This window comes from Ictidomys tridecemlineatus, chromosome 3 (assembly GCF_052094955.1).
Source record: "Ictidomys tridecemlineatus isolate mIctTri1 chromosome 3, mIctTri1.hap1, whole genome shotgun sequence".
Lineage (NCBI taxonomy): Eukaryota > Metazoa > Chordata > Mammalia > Rodentia > Sciuridae > Ictidomys > Ictidomys tridecemlineatus.
In genome coordinates, this window is record NC_135479.1 from 135,069,360 (window position 1) to 135,086,305 (window position 16,946).

General features: G+C 36.6%; 1 protein-coding gene across 8 annotated transcripts in view; it reads left to right on the forward strand.

The window, feature by feature from the left end:
• Positions 1-16,946, forward strand: part of Cldn16 (claudin 16) — a 166,877-nt gene that overhangs the window by 131,718 nt on the left and 18,213 nt on the right. For 5 of the 8 annotated variants that reach the window (XM_078043864.1, XM_078043862.1, XM_078043867.1 and 2 more), the window contains one exon: positions 14,502-14,712. In XM_078043864.1, coding sequence (XP_077899990.1) covers positions 14,599-14,712 — 114 coding nt within the window. In that variant the 5' untranslated portion in view covers positions 14,502-14,598. The other 3 variants (XM_078043866.1, XM_078043865.1, XM_078043861.1) reach the window with 3 other exon arrangements.

Consider the following 16,946-nt stretch of genomic DNA (forward strand, 5'->3'; position numbering starts at 1 on the left):
AGAATGGGACTTCTTTTAAAGGAAGGTGGAACTTATACAACATTTTCTCATGGGTATTAAATAGGATATAAATTATAATAGAATCTTCCACCTTTCATGAGTAATACTTCCCTGAAGGCAGATTGGTTGAAACTGCTTTTCTGTTAAATTCAAAAGAATAAAGAAACTTGCTTCATAGTTTCATCAGAAAGCTGTTGTGGATTCATAATAATCCAAACATCATTAGTACTGGGCCCCGATGTCATTCTGTTCTATGGTGGAAGAGAATTCTACATTTGAATTCTGAGTGAAGGCCTTGTGAGTCAGGGTTCTGGACAGGTATCAGGTGGAAGGGAAGCTTGTTCTTGGACAGGGCTTGCTCTCCTTGGGAGGAAGTTCTGGCCCTGATTCATCTTCCTTGGCTTCAGTTTCTCATGGACACTTGTCTGTGTTTATCCTTGTATTGGAACCAAATTTTGATTATGCTACTTTCTAGCTTTCTCAGTTTGGATAAGTCTCTTAGTAAATGTCTTCATTCTCTCTACAAGTGAAAAGGTGATATAATCCCTTTCCACTTACATATTTTATAAAAAGTGAAAAAACAAATTAAAATATTTATATTCTTCAATTAAATATGACCAAAATAAGGAATATTGACAAGGACTTCTCTCATTTATTTTCAAAGACTGATATATAGACTTTTTACTCATTAAAAACACAGGTGAAGAAATTTACTTATGGTGTTTGTTTCAAGCCACAGTTATATATGTATTGACCACCTGCAATGATCATATTTACTGGAAAATTGTCAAAGTTCCACTGCTCATAGTACCATAAAATATAAGAAAACCTGAAGAGTTCCTTGGACTAAAACCATGTATGTAGAATTCTAGTTTAGTATTTTCAATTAAAATGCTCTGCCTCTTGAATGTAAAATATATTCCAAATAAACTACTCTAGACCAGTGTCCCTTCAGAAGGATCTCTGTGGAATGCTTATAATAAACTATGTCTTTGTGTGATAGGCAGGAAATATCTACTAGAAACCTAAATATTATTGGATACCTTTTCCCCACTAGAATATCTTGCTCACTGTTCAATTTCCTAGTGCCTAGCACAAAGTCTAGCATGAAGAATCCATTTATTCAGGAAGTCAACACACATCGAAACCCACCATCAAATAAAGTTTGTTACACAATATCTATTTCCATGGGACTTAAATTCTCTAGTAAACAAGCAACCTCAGCATGTGTACTTTAGTAATGCTGCCATCTCTGTATGTGGTATTGTTGGACATTTACAAGTATGAACAAAATAAAAGATTCCCAGTTGTTTATAAGATGCTTGTCAAAAGCTCTTTCCTCAACAACGTGATGTACGTTCACAATTCTCTGTCTTCACTTCATATATTGCCTTCAGGAAAACTCTTCCTATTTTTATGTTGAGCAAATGCTTATCATTACAGAACCAAGTCAACCATCATCTTTTCCATAAGCCTTAGGTAATGATTCCCAAGACATTTAATCATAGCTTCATTCATGGTCCTAAACCATTTTGCAGAATCACATATTTCAATACTCTCTGTATCTATGTAGATATGTCTGTCCTCCTATTTGACTGAAAACCTTTAGAATAATATTTTATTGATCTATATATACTAAGTGGCTAAACTTGTGACTGACTTTCTATTTGGTGAAATTCATCCCTCCCTCCCGCTCTTTCTTCTTTCCTTCTGTCCCCCTCCTTTCCTCCACCCACCTTTTTCTCTTTCTCTCTTCCTCTCTCTTTCCTTTATTCTTTTTTTTCCAACTAGTTAATATTATTTGGAGACATCAAACTAACATACAGAAGGCTGGAGATGGTATCAGATAAACAATGTGGTTATTGGTCATAAGTCTAATAGAGAGAGAATGAACTGAAATTTTTCAATCAGTCTTCATGAATTTACTATTCATTCCTGAGAGATGGTTAGCATTATAATAAACAGAAATAAAAATTAAAGTGATTCCAGGCAAAAGAAAACAGAATAAACATGTCAGAGACAGAAGTACTCAAAGGTTAAGAAATGGCATGATGACTGGAATGGGGGCTCCTACTTAGGAAGGACTGGATGAGCAAAGGGAGATGATATATAACTGTCTTGTGAGATGAATGTTAGTCCATGTTCTCCAGAGACACAGAAACAATAGAAAGAGAGAACCAATAAAAACACAACTTACAGAGAAAGCAAGAGATAATTATTATAAGGAATTGGCTCACCCAATTATGGAAGTGAACAACTCCTAAGATCCACAGACAGTTTTGCATACTGGAGACTAGGGAAAACGGTGGTTTAGGTCTGGTACAGGTCCAAGAGCTTGCAAACCAGTAAGGCCAGTAGTTCAGTTCCTATATGAGTCCAGCAGGCTGGAGAGCTAGAAAGAGATCATGCTTCAGTTCAAGTCCAAAGGCAGGAAAAAAAAGTCAATGTCCTAGTTCAAATTTCTTTCTTACTTTGCAGAAGACTAACCCTTTTGTTTTATTAGACCCTCAGTGGATTGAATGAAGTCGACCCACATTAGAGAGAACCATCTGCTTTATTCAGTCCAATCAGTTCAAATGTTCATCTCATTCCCAAATAGAAACACTCAGAACAATAATTGGGTCAAATATCTGGGTATACTGTGGCCCAATCAAGTTGTCGAATACAATTAACCAGTATAAGTGGTATAGAGAAGATATTAGGAAATATTAATTTCCTATAGCATTAATAAAATGATATCTGTAGAAAATATATACTGAAAGACAAGGTTTAGAATTAGTGGATTTGGGATTTTGATGGGGGTCATTCCTAATGACGATGTTCTATGTGGCAACAGTGATAGTGATGAAGAGATAGGACATTTGTAGTTTTAGCAATGGTTACCAACTTTGAGTATAGCATAGGATATAGAGAGGGAGTGGCAAAATACCACCCATAGCAAATGTCCTCTTCCATCAACAATCAAGTGCTTTGAATGTATGTTCTCTTCCCTTTCTTCCTTTTCCAGCTCAATGCTGACTGTCAAATACTGTTGGCTATAAAAGGTGTATATTAAAAAATTACATTTAAAAAACGGACTGATGGGTTTATTTATAAAATAATAGAACTTTGACCATGTGCCAAGGAATCAGAGAGACATCCAAGACCTGGAGTCGCCTCATCCTATTAGGCAGCAGGAAATAATTCTTGCAAATGAACTGACAAGGGCAAGGTTCCAAGGAAAGGGCTGAGTAGGATGAGATGGTGGTTACTGGGTGGGCCGGAGGGCAGTACAAGTTGTGCCTTAGGGAATAGTAAAAGTAGAAACTCTAAAATCCAAAGTTAATTTTCAGGTCCAAGGGTTAGCACTGGGATTTAAATTCAAAAGTTTCCAAATCCTGAACGCCATGGGAAGACATTGTGGTGGTATGAGGTGATTGTTGGTCAAAAAGCAAAAGAAAGAGTAAGGATAGAGGACCCAAGATAATTTCCTAAAAGAGACTTACAGTATGGTTATATCCTGGCAAACTTATATAACATCAGTTGAAAACAATAAGTCAAAAATACATTTGATATGCTTAACCTACAGAACATCACAGCTTAGCAGCATAGTTTACTGTAGACTATGTGGTTTATCTTCATGATTGACTGGCTGTCTGGGAGCTCAGCTCTATGCTACTATTGCCCAACATTAAGGAAGTATCTTGCTGCCTATTGCTAGCCCAGGAAATTCTCAAAATTCAAAATGTGAAGATATGGTTTCTACTTAATGAGTAACACTTCCACGTGATTGTCAAATCAAAAATGGTAAGTCAACCCATTGCAACTCTAGGACTGTGTAAGTGATGGAGACTCATTTTTATATTATTGTTTTATATTGTTATTTATATATTGTTTTATATTATTATTATTATTATATGTTATATTGTTATCTAGTTTCCTTCACCTGGTAATAGGAAGTCATTTTGATTAATGGCTAAAGGTTAGGGCCACAGGAGTTACAGGTGCACGTAGCAGTAAACAAGGATGCTATCTGATGTGTCTCCTCTCAGATCACTGCATCTCTGTTCATAGGCTCTAAGTGAGAAGGTCACATTAATTCCATTGGGAACTGAAGATCTTCCCCAGGTTACTAGAACATGCCACTTCACTTCCTTGTTCTCTACTGTTCTAGATACCTGACAGACTCTGGACATACCAGAGCACTCATTCTCAGTCTTATACTTTTTCCTCCTGCCTCTAGGCCCTTGATAATATTATCCACGTTCCTGATATCATTTAGCCTCACTATACGAAAATTGAATATCAGTCTTCTACTGTCCTAGGCAAAAACTCTCTTTGCGTACTTGTCATTCCTGAGCAGTTAGTGGGAGAAGAGGAACTGTTGGGAAAGCCTCAGTAAAGCTGACTGCCCCTAAAAGGTGCATGCAAGCAGAGGTGAGGACACAGTCCCACAGCCTGTCTCCTGAGGATGTCAGTGCTTCTTGAATCAACACAGATTAAGCATAACCTGAGCATTCAATATTCAGAAAGTTTTGTTGGGGCTCAGAGAACAATATCTCAAAGGGAAGGCCTAAGCAAAAGCCTCAGAAGCTTTCTCTGTCTTCTAGGCTGTTAACCTTTCATCCTCTCTGGAGATAAGCCCTAGAAGCTAGAAGTCCTCTTGCCAAAGCAGGTCATAGAAACGAGTCCTTTTTGTCTAAAGCTAGACAAAAAACCTAAAAACATCACCCTGACTTCTCCTTCCTTTCTGTGTAAGAGTTGGCTGTAAATTCTGAGACCTACCTTGTTTAACTATAGGTGATGAGATTCCCATTCCATCAAGAGTCCTTCCCCATTTCCAGGACAAAGGAATGCTGCACAGAGAGTCCGAGAAACATCTTGGCAGGCCCAGCCCTGCTGCCCTCAGCCTATAGCTATAGATCACTCCTAATCATGTTTCTACATGGGATCAACACTCTGTCAAACCTAACAATAAAAACAGATATTTCTCTCTGGGTCTTTGATCAGAGGTCCCCATGTAATATGAAATTGTGAGCCAATAAATTTGTTATGGCTTTTTTGGGGGGAGGGCTAATCTATTACTACTTTATTACAGCAGACTCAAATACTGAAACTGTGCGAGAAAAGTTTGAATTTCTCTCCACATTCATGATTTAGAATGAAGAGCTGGCAGTAGTTATATAAGAAAATGTATAAATATTTTAAGAGACATAAGAAGGAAATAAAAATGGTGAGAAATAATAAGGGCCAATTGAATGTGCTGGAATAAACTCTAAATACTTCAGTACATAAGATGAAATATAGTTCAGATGGATCCATTTTATTTACAATATAATAATAAGCATAAGGTTCTTTGTAGGATATAGGGCATTCAACAGAAAAGTTTCATGCCAGGATGGCTTCATGAGTTACCCGGCAACTCAAAGGGAGTAAAATGTTAACATTTTACACCAGGTTTATTCCATCCTGGTTCACCCAAAGAAGTCTTGATGGCTTAACTGTGCTGTTCCATGATGAACATCTTGTTTTTACAGGTGAAATAAGTTACAAAATGAGTAATGACATATGCCTTGCTGCTCAATTTGAGGTGGGAATTTGGATGAATGGTTCACTGAGTCATCTTGGAGATTTGGCTTAAATAAGACTCAAATTCTATAAGAGATAAGGTAAGATTATAAATTTTCCAAGGTCCCAAGCTCTCCCAAGCATTCTTCAAATTGGAGACATGAGTAATTTCCATCCTGAATTGATTCATGAGCCATCCAGGTAACACCTGCACTGATAGTGATTCTACCTCCATTTGCCCTCCAGAGTCAGGAAACACATCAAACCAAACTACTTCCCTTTCAGACAGTTGAAATATTGGAAAGTTCTTCAATAGTTGAGTACAATTTTCTTTCTCTCTTTTTGTATACTATCATCTAGTTATGCTTTCTGATCCCTTATAGAAAGATCAATCCTTTGGACCATCCTATTATTTAAAAAGCACCATCAAAATTATTCAGTCTCGTGTGTGTGTGTGTGTGTGTGTGTGTGTGTGTGTGTATGTGTGTGTGTATGTGTGTGTCTGTGTGGTACCAGAGATTGAACCCAGGGACACTCTATCACCAAGTCATATCTCCCACCCTTTTTTTTTTTTTTATACTTTTGAAATAGGATCTTACTAAATTGCTGAGGCTGGCCTTTAACTTGCCAACCTCCTGCCTTGGGCTTCCAAGTTGCTGAAAGCATGCACCACCATACCTGGCCTCAGTCTCCTTTTATAAAACCAAAATACTCATTTCAACCTCCTTTTGGTCATGCCTCAATATGAGATGGTTGTCAATCTACTCATGAACCTCACTAACTGAAGCCTTCTCCTCAGTATGGGCTACAGTTTTCTTACATACCAATACCCAGGAGTAAACAATAAATCCAGGGGTAGGCTGTCCAGAATAAACACTACAGTTCCAGTCTAATACTATATAGTTCAGGTAATAAGGTGTTCAACTGAAAGCATTTTCACTCCAGTTTTGACTGCTGTGAGTAGACAGTAAATTCCAGATTCTAAAACAAAATGAGAGACCTACAATTAGAAGTAGCAAATACAGCATAGAACCAGTTTTGTTACATGTAGTGGACCAGCTAATCTCCACCCTCATTCCCCAGAAAACAAGTTATCTCCAAGAAAGCATTTAAGATTAGGAGAGAATTTGTAGAGAGGGCCACCATTTCCCTGTCGCCATGGAGGAGAGGGTGGGGATTCTCTTTTGGGGGGAGCTGGTACCCGGGATTGAACTCAAGGGTACTCAATCACTGAGTCACATCCCCAGCACTATTTTGTATTTTATTTAGAGACAGAGTCTCACTGAGTTGCTTAACCCCTTGCTTTTTCTGAGACTGACTTTGAACTCACTATCCTCCTGCCTCAGCCACCTGAGCCACTGGGATTACAGGCATGAGCCACTGTAACTTGAGAGGGTAGAGATTATCGTTCCTCACTTTAAACCCAAACAAAAGGATTTCAACTCAACTACTGTAAAAACCTTGCATTTGTCCCTTGGGTCTGAAGAGACATGGCAGATTACTGTATATCTCTGGCCTGAGAAATCTAATGGGCAAGTGTTACAATAGGCATGTTGCTCTGAGGCTCACTGGATGGAGGAGAGGCTACAAGAGATTGGCTTACATAAGAGTATAAAGAGTCACATTGTTGGAATGCAACTGTATCTTTGTGCCTTGAAAGGACTGAAAGAATTTATATTACTAAAAAAGATGAAAATAAAGTAATTCAGTTTGTCCTAGATTTTATCAAAGGGGCAGGAAAAGAACTGGCCCAAGTTAAATAAATTTGAAAGAACAATAGGAGATAAAAATAAAAGTTGCTTATACAATCAGACTTTTTGTTTTTTGTATATTAAATAATTTACTAAGTTGTTTTAAATAAATACAGATAGAAATATATTTACATAAATACCCATGCAAATGTGTGTGTATGTGTGTGTGTGTGTGTGTGTGTGTGTGTGTGTGTGCATGCGCGCCACATATGTAAAGGAGCAAGCTTGTGATATAAAAGTCATAAGAGCTAAAATTTATTGATTTTATTATGTTTTATGAATGGTTTTAAGCTTTTACAAAATGTTAGTTATTTTCAACATAACTGTATGAGACAAAGTTCATAATTCTCACTTTTTCAACCTAGATTTTACGTTTAATTTTAAATTGTATCATACTTGAATACAGCAGCACAATCCACAAGCATATATAAAACATGAATTCGGGAATATCAAGTAGCTTGCTCAAAATCTGACAAATATTAATTGGCTTAGTTTGAACTCAGATCTGTCTGACTCTGAGGCCCAACCTTTTAGCCAGTGATTTATTTTGCCATTAGTTATAGCCATCATTGACTTTTACAATAGCAACTGATTTTCCTGTGCAGATTTTTCCAATGACCAGTGGACATTTAAAGGAGAGAGAAGATTATTCATAAGATGTGATATAAGTTAGTTTACTCTAAGAACTTGCATTATCATAATGAACATAGAAGGAACATTTTTTGAGACTAGCGGGAACAACAAATTTAAGACAAAATATCTTGTTGTTTTTCTTAACTGAAAATGCAGGGGCTGCTTCCACCTGCAGACCAAATGGACAATTGCAGCTTTTCTAGTTCTACATTGACTTCCTTTCACGGACTAACAACCAAGGTGGTAGGCTGAGGGCTTCACTTGTGTGATCAACAGGTGGCTCTAACACCTCAGCCAGGAGGCATGCAAACAGTGGGAGAGTGAAAATTCAGTGAGCTGACTGAAACATCTGTCTTAGGGATCTTGCCGAACATATAGCTCTGAAGTTGCAAAGATTATCATGCCATTTCTGTCAGCTTAAGATGCATCTGGGGACTCTGGATGTGTCAGAGAGAACCCAATATGCTTCCTCTTCTGTCAAATGGGACTGTGAGGATTAGGTTGAATTTAATATGTGTCTTTTGAGAGCATAACATGTGCCAGGCAGAATTTTAAGCACGTGGGATACACTGGTGAACCAAAAACTGATTTCTGTTTTCATGAAGCTTAGAAGAGATTGTGCATTTGTAAATATTTTGTGAACCCTATTGAGCCACATGCACGGTGAAAATTGTACTCTGTGTTTATAAAATAAATTGGGGGTCTCTGCATATTTCCAATGAATTATGATTGAGAATGGTGCTAGAACTTGAGGCTGCTGTTAGATTTACCTGGATGGAGTTCTTCACCTTTCCTCAGTGCCTTGCTTTGGTCCACTCACCGGAGAGTAAACTGAAGGATGGGTTCTAAGCCTTCCACCTTTTATTTTCTCAGTGACCCCAGGACCTAGAATAATATACAGTCAGAGTAGGCCAGCTGGATAAAAGGGAACTAAACTGTGATTGAGTTGGAAATGATAAATATTCAAATCTAGAACATAGCAGAGGGCTGGGCATGGTGGCCACACACCTGTCATCCCTTTGGCTCGGGAGGCTGAGGCAGGAGGATCTCGAGTTCAAAGCCAGCCTCAGCAACTTAATGAGGCACTTAGGAACTCAGTGAGATCCTGTCTCTAATATTTATTTATTTAAAATAAATAAATAAACAAACAAACAAAAATTTTAAAAGGGCTAGAGATGTAGTTCAGTGGTTAAGCACCCCCTGGGTTCAATTCCTAGTACCAAAAAAAAAAAAAAAAATGCTAAAACATAGCAGAATAGCAGAGGCAGCAGAGATTTTTTTCTAGACAGAAGAATGATTTATTCTGCATTGGCATCTTTATAGTTGCCCACACATTGCCCTTTTCTTACAAGCACTCATGTCCCACCCGAGACTTTGCTATTCTGTAAGTTTGCATGACTCCATTGTGACATCTTCTTTAATATTTTATCTTCACCCACAGAAATTAACATTTAAGTATGGCCATCTTATATTATTCTCTTAAAGTACCTACATTCAATTCAGGATCAGTTCTATTGTCACCCACACCCACAAACAATGTTTCAGTCAGCTCACTGAATTTTCACTCTCCCACTGTTTGTTAGTAAATATTGAGAGTAAGATATGTAAATTATAGTCTACTATTTTTCTTGTGGAAGAATCTCCAAATTCCCGAATACATGTATATATGTGTGTGTTTGCATGAGAGAATTCTCAGTGCTTTTTTCATTACTCCTCTCAATCAGGCTCTGATATTTGTTTTGGGGATCTGCTATTGGTGATAGGTAGGAAAAACATTAATACTTAATTGCAATTCTGATATCACCTTTCCTACAGTTTATTTATGATCTGTAGTATATAACTTAAAAGTAGTAGCGTGTTGTCTTTTCATTTCTTTCTCTGAACTAGTCTCAAGCATGATCATCTGTCTCAGAAGAAGTTTATAACAAGCGTGTGTAAAACATGAATTCTGGCCTCCGCTCCGAATTTCCTGAATCCTGTTCTCTAGTTCTGGAGCTCCCTGGTCTGTATTTATAACAAGTGGCTTGTTATACTGGAGATTCCAGTGTTCACTCAAGCTTAAGAACCACTGCCCTGGGGTGCTTAGCAGCCAAATCCAGGACTCTCCTGTAATGGGCATGTGTTTTTGGAACTAGTTTGCTCCATCAGATCAATAGAGCATGAACATTTCAAATGTTAGGGCATAAGATTCACTTGTGACTCATCAAACACCGTGTGTTTGTTGTGGATGCCTTACATAGATAGGCGATCACATTCTTTGGATAAGCACTTAAAAAACTAAGAATGAGTTTTTCCAACTGTTAAGTAAAATCAAACAAAAGGCATATAGGACTAGGGATGTAGCATAGTGGTATAAAGCTTACCTAGTATGTGTAAGACCTTGAGTTTAACCCCCCAGCACTGCACATTAAAAAAAAAAAAAAAAGATTGTTTTGTCTTAAAAAAACTTCTTTGTCTTCTTCTTTTTCTTCTTTAATTGAAAGAACTAAAATCAGCATACTACAGTGATACATGCATACAAATGTTTACAGCAGCGCAATCCACAGTAGATTATCATGGAACCAGCCTAAGTGGCCCCATCAATAGATGAATGGATAAAAAAAAATGTCATATGTCTACACAATGGAGTTGCATTTGGTCATAAAGAAGAATGAAATCATGTCACTTGCTAGTAAATGAAACTGGAGAACATATGCTAAGTGAAATAAAGCAGACTCAGACAGTCAAGAGTCTAATGTTTTCTCTCATATGATGAAGTTAGAGAGAAAAAAGGAATAAGAAAAGGGATCTGGCAAAAATAGAAGGAAGAGCATTAGAGGAGAAGCAGGGGGCTAAGGCAGAGGGAGGAAGGAGGGAAATGGGAAGAAGAGGTGAACAAAGTTGACCAAATTATGCTGCATGCTTGTAGGAATGTATCACCATGGGTTTCGGTTTTGTATATAACTATAATGCACCAATTAAAATATATACATGGAAAAACAATAGAGTTCATGCAGAAAGAGGATCAGGAAGGGAGAGGAGGAGAGAGAAGGAGAGCACCAGGGATGGACACGGAGAAAACTATTTTGCACACTTATTTATATATCAAAATGAACCCCACTGTATGTATAGCGACAATGCACTAAGAGGGCATCTGTAATGAACCACAAAATTTAGTGATCACTACTGTTAACATTTATTGTCATTTATAACAATTATTAGTCTTCTATTCTAAATATAGCTTCTAACCTATATTTTTACATTTAATTTTAAATTGTATCATACTTGAATAAAATGAATGAAAGTTGGAAATAACAACATTTAGTCACAAAAGTTTATTATTTTGGTGTATTCTTGAAGGATTTTTTAAATCGATACTGATTTTAGCTTTTTAGCTTCTAACCTTAAGCACTATGACCAAATCACAATTGAGTGGGGGAAGAAAAGTCATCTCTTTGTGAGCTGTTACTAAAATAATTATCTCAGCAACTGTTTCTTTTTAGAGTAATGATATCCGTGGAAGCCTTTCCTCTGTCCTTTCTTCTTTTTCTTTCATTGTCTCATATTAAGAACCATATGAAAATATATTTTATTAATATCACTCAAAATGTTATTTTAGTAGATAGAAATCTAAAATGATGATATGTGATCTTTTTCAGTTTTTTAAATTGATAATGGCTACAGGGATTTTATACCCATTTAAGTCTACCCACTCAAATATAGGTGAAACTCCAGTTACCTCTTCAATTATAAAAAACAAATATTTTTCCTAATCAGACAGTTTTTTTCGCTTTTCATTAGACACATTTTTCAAACATCAGTCCATGGAGAAAGAATAATAACATAAGAAATGCTTGGCCATGTTAACATTTACCACTTAGCTATTTTTACTTTTTTTTAGAAAAACTGCTAGATAAGCTTTTAATGAGAATTATGAAATTAAAATCTTTTGCAACAGACTTTTAGAAAACAAATAATTAACTCTTAATTAAAAACCTTTATATGGATGATGCCTTATTTTGCAACATCAATACATGAACAAATTTTAAATATGATTTGTCTAAGATATTTGAAAGAGGGGAAAAAAAGAGCCTGATTTTATTTAGTATTTCTAAATCAGAATTTATTCCCTAACCTTTCAAAGGCTAAGTTGAGAGGTCTGACTCAAATGGAGAAGAAACAGTGAATGGGACAAAGCATGCAAGAGAACAAGAGAGAGACCATCTTCTGCCTGCTTTAAATAGCTTTTGGTAACAATTCTGAGGCCACTTTTCCTTTCTGGGACTCACAGCTTCAAAAAATAGCCGATTTTGAAATGTTTCTAAGGAACAGATTCATGAATAAAAAGAACATATGCAGCCAACATATAAACTTTACCACAATTCTACATATCAAGCAGATTACTAACTTCAAAAAGATATGAGGAGTGAGGGAAAGCCTGAATTATAGAAAAGTCAAATATCTTTGGTGAAAGAATAGAATTAATAAAATCAACAAAGACTCTCAGAGCACAACAGCATTATATATTAACCCACAAAGAGGAAAAGTAATGGTCATTTTAAAGGCCTATTCATCAGATCAAAAGGATATTCAAAACCCTCTCTGCTAGCTCTTTGGAAATACATAGTATATTGTTAACTACAGCTACCCTGTGGTGCAATAGGATACTAGAACTTATTCCTACCATTTGTAACTTGTACTCATTATCTAAACTCTCCCTAATGCTCCTGTACATTTCCCTGTCCCTGGTAACCATCATTCTACTTTATACTTCTTCAAGGTCAACATCTTTTAGGTTCCATTAAAACATGTGAAGTGAGAGCATGGGGTACTTGTCTTTCTGTGCCTGGTTTATTTCACTTAACACAATGTTCTCCAGTTTCATGTATGTTGCTGCAAATGACAGGATGTTGTGATTCTATTGCAGACTAGTATGTCTTTGTGTACAAGTTTCACATCTTATCCATTCATCAGCTGACAGACATGTTCATTGTTTCCATTTCTTGCCTCTAGTGAGTAGAGACCTAATAGATAAGGGTGTGTGCCTACTGATTTAGTTTCCCCTGGAGATATATATATATATATATACATATATATATATATACACATATATATATACACCCAGTACTGAGCTAACTGGAATATATAGGTCTATTTTTAGTTTTTTGAGGAACCTCATACTGTTCCCGTAATGACTGTAATAATTTATAAATGAACACTTTAATCCAGACAGCTCTGAGAGTATAATCTTGCTCTGAAACTCTGTAGCAGAGAGCTTTGGGGATGCAATTTCTGTAAAATGAAGGAATTAATATCTCTTCATAAGATGCTTATGAAGATTAAATGATATCATGTTTGTAAATCATTTAGAATAGCTTCACTAACATGTTTAAAAATTAAGGAAACAGTAAACCATTGAAAATACACCCCCCCCACACACACATACACACATGCCTGCATAAGGATGTGGATTTATAATATGCTAGGGGTGGTATGGGAGGATTAAATGAACTCTAGAGAGGGCAAAGGGGAAATGGGAAGGGAGTGGAAATGAGGGGTATAGGGGTAGGAAAAATGGTGGAATGCGATGGTCATCATTACCCGAAGTACATGTATGAAGAGACGAAGGATGTGACTCTACTTTGTGTACAACTAGAGATATGAAAAATTGTGCTCTATATGTGTAATATGTATTGTAATGCATTCTGTTGTCATATATAACAAATTAAAATTTAAAAAAATAAAGTTTAAAAAACAAAAAAAGCATATTTTATATTAAGCAAGCATTGTAAAAAATATTGCATTTTTTACTTGTTGCAAATTGATTGTATTAAAAAAACTAATTTTATGTTTTATTTTACTTTTTGTTTTCTTTCCCATGTGTGTGTTTTTTCCCCTTTAATTTATAAAACATCTGGAAGTAACTCATATTGCACTCCATAAATATGCATAAATATTATGTGTCAATTGAAAATTTAAGTATTTTATATGCACATTTTTTTCCCTCAATTTCTGATGCTAAAAGGTTGGGATCCTTTCTTTGCTTGCTACCCAGGTGCTAGAAATCCTTCCTGGGGCTTTTCTGCCCAACACTTTGGAATGCAAACTCCCTTGAGCAAGCACTTGTTTAGCATAATTTCACCTGGGTCCTGTCTAAGGGAGTTAGCGAATATTAAAATAGTCCTAACAATAAAATAGCACTCGGTCAACTGTGAAGCCTTCTTCTAAGGGGGAGGAGAATAGCTCACTTTCCCTGAAGGTCCTGAGAAAGATCAATTTACAGGCTCCAGTATGGGGTGGGACCTGCCTCCTTTCCTCCATCTTGGTACTGACACATGCCTCTGGTGACCATCCTTTTGCATCAGAGCACAGTCTGGGCAGGAATGTTACCAGGACTCCCTCTCTCCCCCATCCAAAATGTACACAGTCCTTTTTCTGACCTGGCTTGTGATTGGAGGCTGTTTGCTTCGGATTATAACCTCCAGGACCCCTCTGTCGGTTACAGCCTGTTTCTATTATTCTTAATGAAACTTAAGGCACCTGCAGTGGGGTGTGAAGAAAAGTAAGAGACCTGCATTTTCTCATCTACAGGTACCAGAAGCAGAAGGCCAATAGCAATCCAGCCACCTGAGTAGGCCCAAAGCTGGCATCTGCCCATGTGTCCCTTCCGGATAGACTATTCACCACCATGAAGGATCTTCTTCAGTATGTCGCCTGTTTCTTTGCCTTTTTCTCCACTGGATTTTTGATTGTGGCCACCTGGACAGACTGTTGGATGGTGAATGCTGATGACTCTCTGGAGGTAAGAAGCCTGCACCTTCTTTTTTGACCCGCATTGTAAATTTCCTCCAGCCCTACTGCCGTATGTAAACCTCAGTACACTTCCTAGGATTAATGATAGCAAAGATAGCCAGCAGGGGCAGAATTATGACATTAAATCTTTACATTATTAGTTCATTTAATCCTCACACTAATTTTCAAGGTAGAAACAGCTGTCATCCCATTTTACAGGTGAAGTAACTTCATAAGGCTATTTTTCATAAGGTGAAATTCAATAAAGTATAATTCCATCATTCCTGGAAGAGTCCTCCAGAAATTCACCTCTTCCATTGCTACACACACTAAACTGAACAATGTTCCAGTAACAGCCTTTTTGTTAGACTCTATGACAGCATTCAGGGAACTTGATAGATTTTCTAAAGTGGTGCTAATAATCTAAGACATCAAGTAGTCCAACTCAAGGCATATAAAACCTCCCCACTTGGTAGACAGTAGGAAAATGTCATTTTATTGAATTTCCAAGCTGAATAAAACAATCCAAAGGAAAGTTTTCCACAGGGACTTAGAAAATATCCTTTCTTAAATATGAGAACTGCCTGTTATGCAAGAGTTGAGGAAGTTTACATTTGAAGATTTTATTTTTCTCACTGAAGAAGCTCAAAAAGAAGTACATTTGAAGTTCAAAAGTTTTTCTGTGGCCATAGGAATCTGAGAATTGTAGAACTGAGCAAAAGCCTAATCTTTGGCATCAGCAGCTATTCATTAGTAAGCTTTAGGAAAGTGTGGGTAAGAGAAATAAACCATGTATCAGGAACTCAAAGAATCTACAGCGACACAATTTGCCTTTTTATGTACATCCTGGAGGGAACAATTTATCCTAACAAATGCTGTACTGTCATTTCTGCAAAGTTTAGGAAAGATACTAAAGAGCACGTTGGTATGGTTTTTTCCTTCTAATATTATTTATTAGACTCTCAAGTTGGAGTCAGAAATGGAAAGTAATTATCTTTCTATTTTGGCGTGCATTATTTTTGCTGTTTATTTGTTCTTGCTTTTAATTTTCTTCTGACATCTACATGACATTTCAAAACCAGTGGAGTAATAAATAACTCCTTAGTGCTAGAAAATTATATTTCTAAAATCGGTGATAGAATTGAACTACCATAAAGGATGTCTCCTTTAAAGTGAGTCCAGTGATATATTTTATCTGGCAGTGAATGAAAAATAAAAGCCTTTTAGAGACTGCTGGGGGAAAAGTGCAGATAAAACATCCTGCTGCCATTAGTTTGCCATTATCCAGACTGCCAATAGTAAGTGATCAACAGAGAAATATGCTGGACTTGAGCATACTTACAACTGCGCTCTTACAAAATGATTTTAAAATACACAAAATCACATCCAAAGACATCGTGAAAGTATTTTCTGAAACAATTTGAAAGGCTTTCTGCTTAAGGTGACAGAGTTTCTAACTTTACTTATTAAGAAATAGAGTTTTAGGCAGGGTAAGAATCAAGACTTGTCAGAGAAAGATTGGGAATCCTGGCTTTTAAAGGCCTTCTTCCTTTTATTTCAATACACCCAACAGATTTACCATCTTCCTTGTATAAGAACACACCTAATTAAAATTAATAGAATAAGCAGTCCAGGTCATTCACCTAAAGTAAATCCTCACTAACATTGAGCAAGAGTTAGTGAGTATTTCATAGTTCTCTGTTATCATAAATGGAAGATTAAAGTCATTATATGTAAGGAAGAACCCTATTTCAAGTGAGGCCCCCTTCTCTTTCAATGATCTCTTGTCAATATTTTTGAAGGGATAGGAATCTGTCATACTAACCATTTCTTCATTGGGCCAGGATACAGAATCATCATTTTACCCACAAATTTGGAAGTTCTGATTCTCACTGACTCAATTATACCACTCTTTCTCCTTTATATATCACTGTGGTCTATCCTAATAGCTCACTTTAAGCCACAAAAGTGAACACAATAAAAATGTTACAGAAGAAAAGAAGAATACCTGTGAAAATGTGAGAAGTATTAGAGTCATAGCTTTCTTAATATTTTAGGATGATATAAGCATGAGAGTTAGAAAATGGGTTTTATGTTTCAATTCAACTTACAAATATAAAAAGCATATGTCATATGAAAGTTACTGGACTAATCCTACTAGGGAAGGCAAAGAAAAGGCAAGAATGGGGTCCTGCCTTCCTGCAGTGTACATTGAAGGTGGAAGAAAGGGACATGCAACTATAA